General features: G+C 56.1%; 1 protein-coding gene across 4 annotated transcripts in view; it reads right to left on the reverse strand.

Annotated features, from left to right (window-relative positions):
• HIVEP3 (HIVEP zinc finger 3) overlaps positions 1 to 9,447 on the reverse strand; it is a 427,770-nt gene that overhangs the window by 33,955 nt on the left and 384,368 nt on the right. For all 4 annotated transcript variants that reach the window (XM_045858485.1, XM_045858482.1, XM_045858484.1 and 1 more), the window contains one exon: positions 7,144 to 7,289. In XM_045858485.1, coding sequence (XP_045714441.1) covers positions 7,144 to 7,289 — 146 coding nt within the window. The remainder of the gene's footprint in view (positions 1 to 7,143; positions 7,290 to 9,447) is intronic.

The following is a 9,447-nucleotide window of genomic DNA, read 5'->3' on the forward strand; positions in this document are numbered from 1 at the left end:
GCTCACTCCCCAGCGCACCAGGGCCACACACAGAACAGCATGGCGGCACCTCCGGGGAGAAGCCCGAGAGTTACAGACAGATCTAGAGACTGGGTCTGTCTCAGGAAGAGGACAGGGCCCGGGCAGCTGGGACTCACCCAAGAAGAAGAGCAGCCCCTATCTGGAACCGGGTGCCCTGAACCTCCTCTCCGGCCCCCTAGGGCACACAAATGACCTGGGCTCCCAACTGCTGACACGTGCCGCATCACTGAAACCGCCTGACTTCACCTTCCCCACACCAAGCCTGACTCCAGGGGCTCAGGTTGGTCCCGCCCAGTCTGGTTCAGCCCTGACTCTGCGTCCTCGCTCCTTCCCCAGACCCAGAGCCTCGATCCTGCTCTCAGACTGTAAGAGCTGCTGAGCTCAGAGACCTGCCCCCTCCCCTGAGGTCTCAGTGAATCCTGATCATGTTGAGCAGATCCCTCTATTTAATAAACACCCTTTAGCACTGCCTTTGTGCCGGGCACCACTCCCGGCAGTGGGGAAATAGCAATGAACAGGACACAGTTCCTGCCCTCTCACCAGAGCTTACATTCTGGTGGAGGACAGAGACAAACTAGTGATGCATGAAAGAAACAAAGCAGGGAAGGGGGGCCAGACATTCCAGAGGAGGATACAAGTCAGTGGATGGTCCGGAAAGGCCTCACTGAAGGGTGTGAGGGAGCCATGGGGCTCCCTGGAAAAAGTGTTCCTGGCAGAGGGCACAGCAAGTGCAAAGGCCCCGGGGCAGAAACTTGTCTGACAAGGAGCCAGGAGGTCACCAACTGGAGTGCAGGGGCCGAGGGGAAGAGAGGCGGGCCGAGGTCAGACAGGAGCCGACGGCAGCTCTGGCAGGCCACTCGAGGGCCGTGGAGGGTGCGGAGCAGGAGTGGCAGGGTCTGCGGACACGCAACACGGTCACTCTGGTTGCTGAGTGAGGATACAGTGTGGCGGGAAAGGATGGGCGCGGGAGATTACAGGAGGGCCCTGGGACCACCCAGATACAAGGTGCCTTTGGCCTGACCCAGCAGGTGGGGAAAATGGGCACATTCTGGATAAGGCTCACGGGCTGAGTTCACAGGAACAGCTTTGCTGATGGACGTGAGACAGAACAGGTCAGGGTCTGAATATGTGGAAAAATAAAGCGGTCTGTGCAGAACTGGAATACATAGTTTGTTTCTCACTCTCAAAAGATGTCTCCACCCCCTGCCTTTGGCCACTTAAAGACTTTCCCAGAGACACTGAGCGAGTGTGTGGTGACACTCACAGCTTCTCTGCCTGTCATACACGTCACAACTTTCACCACCAGCCCCGCCGCGCTACCTGGTGCTTCGTTCCAGTTTGGATTTCAAGTGGCTTCCTGAGGGGTTTGTTCTTTACGCCGATCCCAACAGCTCCAACTTATCTCTATGTGTTTCACTCGTAATTTCATCAATTTCTTCCCCGATACATACTCAGGTAGCAAGTATTAGCGAACACAAATTCAGCATCCTCCTTGGTCTGAAGTCCCCAGAGAGATGGGACTAGACAGAGGGGAAGTCTAGAGACTTGGGATCGGAAATATACCACACTTGTGGGTTTCAAAGCCCAAGAAGAAACAGGCTTGAAAACAGTTATTAGAAAAGAAATGGACCTCACATTTTAAAAGTTAAAGCTTCCCTCCAAGCTGCTATTTCGTAAACACACACTCACATTTAAAAATACGCACGCACCATAAAACATGTGCCAAATATAGTGTGTAAACTCTTAGACATGAACCAAAATAAATTCGACTATTTTTAAAGTACACAAGACAGAAAAACACACCTGTTAAAAAATAACTCCTTCAAGTGGAACAAGACAGAACTAAGTAAACCCTCAAAATAATTTCTTTAACAAATGCAGCAAAGCCCCGTGAGTCATCCTGGTGCTTCGGCATCTGCTGTGCCGTGCGCGCCGGATGCCCAGGTGCCTCACCGCACAGGTGTCTGGGCACCTGGGGGGAGTCCAGTGGAGACCTGACTCTGGGAGTCATCTGCCCGTAGATGGTCTATGGGGCCCCCTTAGACAGAGAAGAGGGGAGGCCCAGGTGCTAGGCCCTGAGGGCCCTGAAGTTCAGAGACCAGAAGATGAGGTGGAATTACCAAAGACTCGAGAGAGTGCCACCAGCAAAGGAAGCAGAGGTCAGGAGAGATTTCCAGCAGTCCTGCAAACCATGGGGACGGAGCATAACAGGGCGGGGGCAGGGACCGCCTGTGTCCAGTGCTGCGGGCAGGTCAGGAAAGAGTGGCAGCGAGCACTGACCTCAGAGCTCTGCAGGGCAGTGGAGGTCACTGCTGGCCTGAGTAAGAGCAGCTGCTGAGGTGATGCGGGCCCTCTGCCCAAGAAGTGTGCTGAAGGTGGGAGGCCCAAGGCTTGGGTGTGCTGAGCTGAACGGGTCGCAGGGGGCAGTGGCTGCAGTGATGTGTTGGGGTGTGTGGGGTGGGTGAGAAGAGATGCGCCTAGTGCCCTCTGGAAAGACCAGCGACCTGGAGTCGGCAGGCCTGGCCCAGACTCTCTCTGCCAAAGGCTGCAGGTCTTAGAGTGGTCCTGGGCAGCCCTCTGCCTGTGAGTCATGCCACCCCTCCCTCACTGACCGAGCCCGCATCTGAGCTTCTGCCCCCCTGCCCTGTATTCCAGTCCTGAGTTGAGGCTGGGCTGCCACTCTAAACCCAACCCACCCTAGCTGGGCCTGGCCTACCTGTCCCTAATCCAGACCTTGCATCTCCTAGCTGGGCTTGGATGACCACTTTTGGAAGCCAGGTAGTTCCTATCAATTTTAGTCTCTTCCTCTTCCACACCAGCCCTTCGAGCTGAGTGCCCATCTTCCTTTGCAACGAATGAACTTGAGTTAGGACAATATAGCATCACCCTCAATGAACAATATAACTTTGTACATGTGCAAACAACATTCCTTAACAAAGGAGCCCTTGTAGAATGACCAAGGCAAATGCACAGGTGCTGGGTGAGAGAGCCAGCGCATTCCTGAGCGGGCACACCCAGAGGCTGCCCGGAAAATGCAGGCTTTGTCCAGGTGAGGACAGGACGGGGAATGCAGACAGGGCGTGTGCCGGGAAATCAATTCGACAAATAGGAATTGACGCGGGGTGAGTACAGAGCATGGCCCTCAGCTCCAAGTCAAGAGGTGATGTGCGGGGAGACAGGATTGGATTTCAGCACCAGCATTAATTCAAAAGTAACACAAAAAATTAGGGGGTGTGGAAGGACCTGGGAGGTTGGCCAGAGGAGAGGGTCAACCACTGCCCTTTGAAGGCTGCGTAGGATTTGGCAGTGGACGGACCTCAGCAGGCCCAGAAGGGACGCACCACAGGGGTGGGTCAGACTGTGGGGCACCAGGAAGATCGGGCTGTTCCCATCGGATCCTGGAGGTAAGGCAGCCACAGAAGACGCTGGAGCAGAGGAGTGACAAGCAGAACCATGATCAAAGACACCCAATGGCACCAACACGGGGTCCTAGAGAGAGGAAGGCCAGCACCCTGAAGAGAAACCACATCTGAGTCATGGACTACTTTGTGTGGACATCAGTATTTGCGGACCCAGCGGAAGGGGAAGGATCAGGGAGAGCAAAGCATCCAAGAAAACACTACAATTTTGAGTACGAAGAGCTGGGTGCATCGTCTGAGCTCTAGACGTGGACGGAGGTGCTGCTGGTGGCACGTGGAGGACTTGGACGGCACACGCCGAGTTTGAGGTGCTCTGAGTCTCCCAGTCAGAGGTGCCCAGCAGGCACGAGAAGCAAGGCTCCATAGCCAGGAGTGAGGTCCTCGCTGGAGACCCCGATTGAGTGTCCTTGGCGCGGTGACAAGGAGATGAATCACACTGACAAAGGCGATCACTCAAGGCCAGGAGCAATCAGTCCAAAGGGCCAGGTATGGAATCCCCATTCCACCCAGACTGCTGACCAACTGACCCCTCCTCCCCACCTGCCTGAGTCTCACCCAGCCTTCCAGGCCCAGCCCCGCCCCCTCCAGGACGCTGTCCCTGACTCCTGTAGCCCAGCGGGGTCCCTTCCTGCTGTAAGCATCTCAACACCGCAGTCCACACCTCAGGCTCGTGACACCCCTGGCACAGAGCACCCATAAGGCACCGAATCAATGGCTCCTTCTTGATGGATCGCTCAGTTGATCAATTGCTGGGTGGAAGGTCAAGAGAAGAATAAGGGGACAAGTGAGCAGCTGACGAGCGATAAAAAGACTCATGGTGTTGGACTCATGCGGCATCCACTCTGTGTCTCTTCACCAAGAATTAGATCTGCAACATGTGGGTCAGCGTGGAGACATCTCAGAAACACTGCTGAGTGAAGACAGCAGGCTGCAGCTGTGCGCGAAGCCTGCCGGAGCAGTGCGCGCTCGCTGCGGGTCTCCCCGGGTGGCCCCGCACACGGAAGGGCTGCCTGCGCTTCCCCACTCCCTGGGAGGCGGGAGAGGCCCTGTGGCTTGCCCTGGCCCACGGAGTGGAGCAGGAGCTTTGGGACGAAAGCTTTAGCACCCCGCACGCAATCCACCACTTCCCCTTCTTCTTCCCCCAGCTTCCGTCAGCCCGGACCTCTCGGTGGCTCCAGGGAACAGAACGCCACTGCGCACCCCTGTCAAACACGCACGGGAGTGACACACAGATGCTCGCCATGTTGGGAAAAAAAAAAAAGCAAGAAAGGAAAAAGGAATAAACGAGTCTAAGGTGAAACACTGGTGTCCTCAGATGGGCGTGACCGAAGGATTTACTGAGTGTCTCTGAGTGCGGGGTGCCTTTGGCACGTGGGGGGTGGACGGCAGGTGGTTCTGTGCACGGATGGCTGTATGCCCAGCCCATCCATGTAGTGCCAGACATGCCCCTCGTCACGCAATAACTACAAAAACCCTCACCCCCACCTTCCCAAACACTCCTGGGGGTGATCCCGGCCCCAGGTGAACCATACATGTAAAGGGGCCACTGGAAGCAGGGGTGGGAGGCACACTGGGGCCCAGACAGGACAGGGGCTGTGGGAGCAGAGGGCTGACCGGCGACACCACGTACTCCCCCAGAGTGCTGAAACTGGGTATGGCCAGTTGAGAGTGGAAGGACACTTTCCCCAGTGGACAGAACAGAGTGAGTTATCCTGGAGGGAGACAGGAGAGATGGATGTCACAGTGGTAAGATTCCCCAGCGCCCACGAACTCCGGCCTTTTCACGAGTTGCACAGCGTCCTCTGATGATCTAGACAGTGCGTGGTTACGCCCTTCCGCAGGTGAGGAGACCGCTGGAGAGGGGGCAGACGGTTTGAGGGGAGCAGAGGCGAGCGGGAGAGCTGTTCTTAAAGGGCACAGGTTAGTGACCTTGAAGGAGAGGGAGATTCTGAAGCACAGCAGGTGGGACTAAGTGACAGCCTGGATGGGGCCAGCGCGGGGCGGGGAGGAGTGGCGACCGATGCCCAGACTGTGGGAAGAGGAGAAGGGGACTCTGGGCACAACTTCTCACCTTTCAGCCAAAGGCAGACCATGTGGCTGAGACTCCAGCCAGTAGCTAGAGCTGTGAGCCAACCGGGATGGGAGAGGTTCCCGCCAGCTGCCCTCCCGGAGCCCAGGTTTCCCGGGGAACGAGGCAGCAGGGAGCCACCTGGGAACCAGACATTTGGAGACTGTTTTCTCTCGGGGCAGAAGTAAACCTCATCACACACACCAGCACCCCCTGGGCCCCAGGGACGACAGTCTGAAGCAAGAGGGAAGACGGCAAGTCCAGGTGGACCAATTGGTGAATTCTTACGTGGCCTTTAAAGGACCCAGTGATGTGGGGACACAGGGCCACACGAGGGCGCTCTAACCAAATAGAGGGGAGGAAAGCAGTCCCTCCCCACAGGCAAAGAGGCTCCGGCTGTATTTTGAAAAACCTTCAATCCAGTGTTTCTCAATGGAGCTGCTATTGGAACTCTGGGCAGGAGGCTTCTCCCCCAGCGGGGTGTGCCGGTGCCACTGCTGCTTCAGGGGTGTTTGCCATCCCGGACCCCCTCCCCGTCACTGAGAACACTCAGCTTCCCAAGTTTCATTTCCAAACACCCCTTATCCAGACAGTCCGTGCTGCTCAGGGCCACTGGAGGGGGCCCACCGGTGGCCTTGGGCAGCATGGCAGCTTCTGCTCTCCCCACCCTTGCAGGAGCCTGGCACCTCCCACTCTGACCGTGTGAGCTGGGCACCCACAGAGGCTGGGGAACTGCAGGCCCAGGGACAGCTTGTGCGGACAGGGCCTGCCGTCCTTGGGAGGTTGGTGTTCCTTTGTGTCGTTGTCCCTCAGGACAGGGAAGGATGAAGGCTGCGTTGATGACACTGGGGACACAGACACAGGACCCTGAGACAGACAGCGCGGGACCTGACACCAATGTCCCTGGGAGCAAACACAGGGCTACACAGAACACAGCTTGCACGACACTGTCACAAAGCGAACCTGAAACAAGGCACCCCCTGGAGCCCGGAGGACCCACTGTCATGAGTTCCGAGATGTTTACATTGTTAGGTTCCCAAGGACAAGCACGGAGGTGAGAATCCAGGGGTGAGATTCCAGTAAGTATTTACCACCCAATGAGCCCTGGACCCCGGCCAGTCGGGATGGAGACAGGTGTACACAGCTGGCCATGTCGACTAGCTATCGGCCCTGCAAACAGCCTCATGGGCAGAGTACGAGTCCCCTGTGGGACAGCGAGCATACCCAGGTGGCTGCTTGGGCAGACAGACGTGACTTTTTGGGAGCATACACCAAGGTAAACGGAGGTCTGGAGAGAGCCTGGGGGAGTCGCTGTCCAGCCCAGTGCAGGACCGGAAACCCACCAGCTCCTGAGGGGTGAGGGGCTGGATGGAGACCCAGACCAGCCCGCCCACCGTTCCGGGTGCCCCGCCCCCACCAAGGAGCCTCGTGCTCTGAAACAGAGGTGGCCTGTGCATCCCACAATGGTGGCGTCTGCTGGAAGGCACGGCTGGAACCCCAGGGTCCCTGGTCACGGCCCTGCCGGTTGAGACGCTCACCACCTCTGAACACAGATGGGCCGACCCCAGCCTGCTGGCTGGGCATGAGCTCTTCCTCCATGGGAAGCAGACATTGTGAACTGAACAGGATTCTTACCCTCCTTCGAAGATTTTGATCCTCGCCGGCTCCCCTCTCTTGGAGGCAGGAGTGTCCTCCTCCGGCTTCCCTCGCTTCTCTTCTTCCTTCTCCACTCTAGCTATATCTTTCTGGCCTTCCGGGGAAACCAGCGAAGGGAGGTGAACCTGGCCCACCGCAGGAGGGACAAAATCATTGCTGGTTACATGGTCGTAATGGAATGATGCCTTCAATGGCATTGCATGCTCACACCCAATCGTGGCTCACTTCATCTCCACGCTAGCCTGTGGAGAGGTGCTGTGACCCCACTTCACAGAGAGAAGGAAGCTGACCCCCTGAGAGGTAAAGGCCCCTATTCAAAGGCACGTGGTTAGTTGGTGTCAAAACTGGGACCAGGGCTTTCGCAGGGGAAGACCGGGCCTTCCCACGAGAGCTGTGTTTGCTCTCTCCTCTGCACTGGTCAGGGAGCTGCGGGGGACGGGGCCTCATCTTGGTTTCCTGGGTCAGGCCAGTGCCCAAAACAAGACTCTGCCCGTGGAGATTAACCTGTCCAATTCTGTTTTACAGATCAGAGAGTCAAGGTTACCCAGCAGGGTAAGAGCATTGCTGGGAGCAGAACACAGGTTTCCTGAGAGCCCCAACCAATGAGACCTCCCAGAGCCAGGCACACAGAGGCTGTGCTGGCCCACTGATGGGTGTGCCCCTGAGGGTGGGCAGGCTCTGGGCTGTTTGTCTGAAGGAACCTATTCTCGTCACAGGCCTCAGTGGGGAGAGCTGGCTCCATGAGAGCGTGTCTTTTAGACCCCCTGATGGCAGCAGGGGGTGGGTGCACCCACAGAGAGGAAACAGCGATGCTGGGCTAGTGGCTGGAGCCAGCAGTGCTGGGAATGAGATTCTCATCCTACTTCATGCCACTGTCACGAAGGTCATGAGACACTGCACTGCTCGCGGCCAGCAGGGGAAACAACTGTGTGTCCTGGTGCTGGGACAGTCTAAGAATTGCGGTCCCCTGTGCCTGCCACCACATCTGCCCCGACAAGGAGGTGCTGGGGCCGAGCAGCAAGGTCACTGGTTGAGAGTCAGGGAACCTGAGTTCCGGCAGCTCATGGGCCACTGCATGCTGGTACGGAGCACACTGGGCAGCCAACTGGCATCATTCCAAGAAAAAGTTTGCAGGTTTTGGCTCATTTTAAGAATTTCAAATTTCAAAGCAATGACTGCCAAACCAAATTAAGCCAAATTAACTCTTTCTTCTCATTAAATGGCCTTTTAAGTATGCAGTCATTACAACGGAGAGGCAGTCCAGAGCATCTGGGAGGGCTCTGGAGTGAGCACTGGTTTTGAACCCGGGCTCTGCCACTTACTGTGCAGCCAGGTGCCACCTACCCAATTTCCATGTCCTTTGCCTTCTCACTCACAGAGTGGCCATGGGGTCCCAGGTGGTTGTGGGGGTAAAGGTAAAGTGTAGCACAGCACCCGTGTGCCATGTCAGGTGCACAAATAGCTGTAAGTGTGAGCGTAACAACAACAGCATCTGGGGATGCTCTGTAGCCGGTGAGCCACACCGGAGACTGAACCAGTAATGTTGTTTATTGCAGAAGCGGAGATCTCGCTTAGGGATGTCAGTAGACTGACAAGAACATTTACAGAAAAAACCTGGGAAACAATTCTGCGAAGAATGTGCAGCTGAGCTAAGGACAAGTTGAATGCACAGAACAGAGGAGGATGTGACTAGAGGAGAGTTCGAGAACACGGTTTTGTTCATTTGTCTGTAATGTGAATTTAGTTCAGGAGATGGATGCCTGATTTGGTCAAATCACCCAGTCTGAAGAATTACTTGAAGGCTTTCTTTTCTTAAATGAGTAAAAGAAGAAAAATAGAGTTTCTGGAGTCAGACAGGTCTGGGTGTGCCAAAAATGTGCCGTGGGACCTTGCCTTCTCTCACCCTCTGATTCTCAGTTCCATCGTCTGTAGAATGGAGGTGGTCCTGCCCCCCACCCCGCCCCCTGCCCCAGGTGGAGATGAACGTTGGCTGGGTCCAAGGGCCGAGCACAGCGCCTGGCACAGTGAGGCTGCCCAACCGACCGACTGACTGTTAGTCCACAAACACTAAGTCGGCATCATACATCATGGCCTGAATCCGCAGGCTGGCCTTGTCATGGAGGTGTCATTTTCCAAATTTTAAACTTCTTGAACCTGCAGGGACCTGTTGATTCTATATAGTCCCTGATGCAGCCTTGGGTCTGAGGCAACGGAAGAGTACATGTGTCCCTTTAGTTGGGCCAGTGCTACACACAGCATAGCTAGGTCACGCTGTGAGTGGCA

This window comes from Phyllostomus hastatus, unplaced genomic scaffold (genome assembly GCF_019186645.2).
Source record: "Phyllostomus hastatus isolate PE091 unplaced genomic scaffold, TTU_PhHast_1.1 phas_scaffold_182, whole genome shotgun sequence".
Taxonomy (NCBI): domain Eukaryota; kingdom Metazoa; phylum Chordata; class Mammalia; order Chiroptera; family Phyllostomidae; genus Phyllostomus; species Phyllostomus hastatus.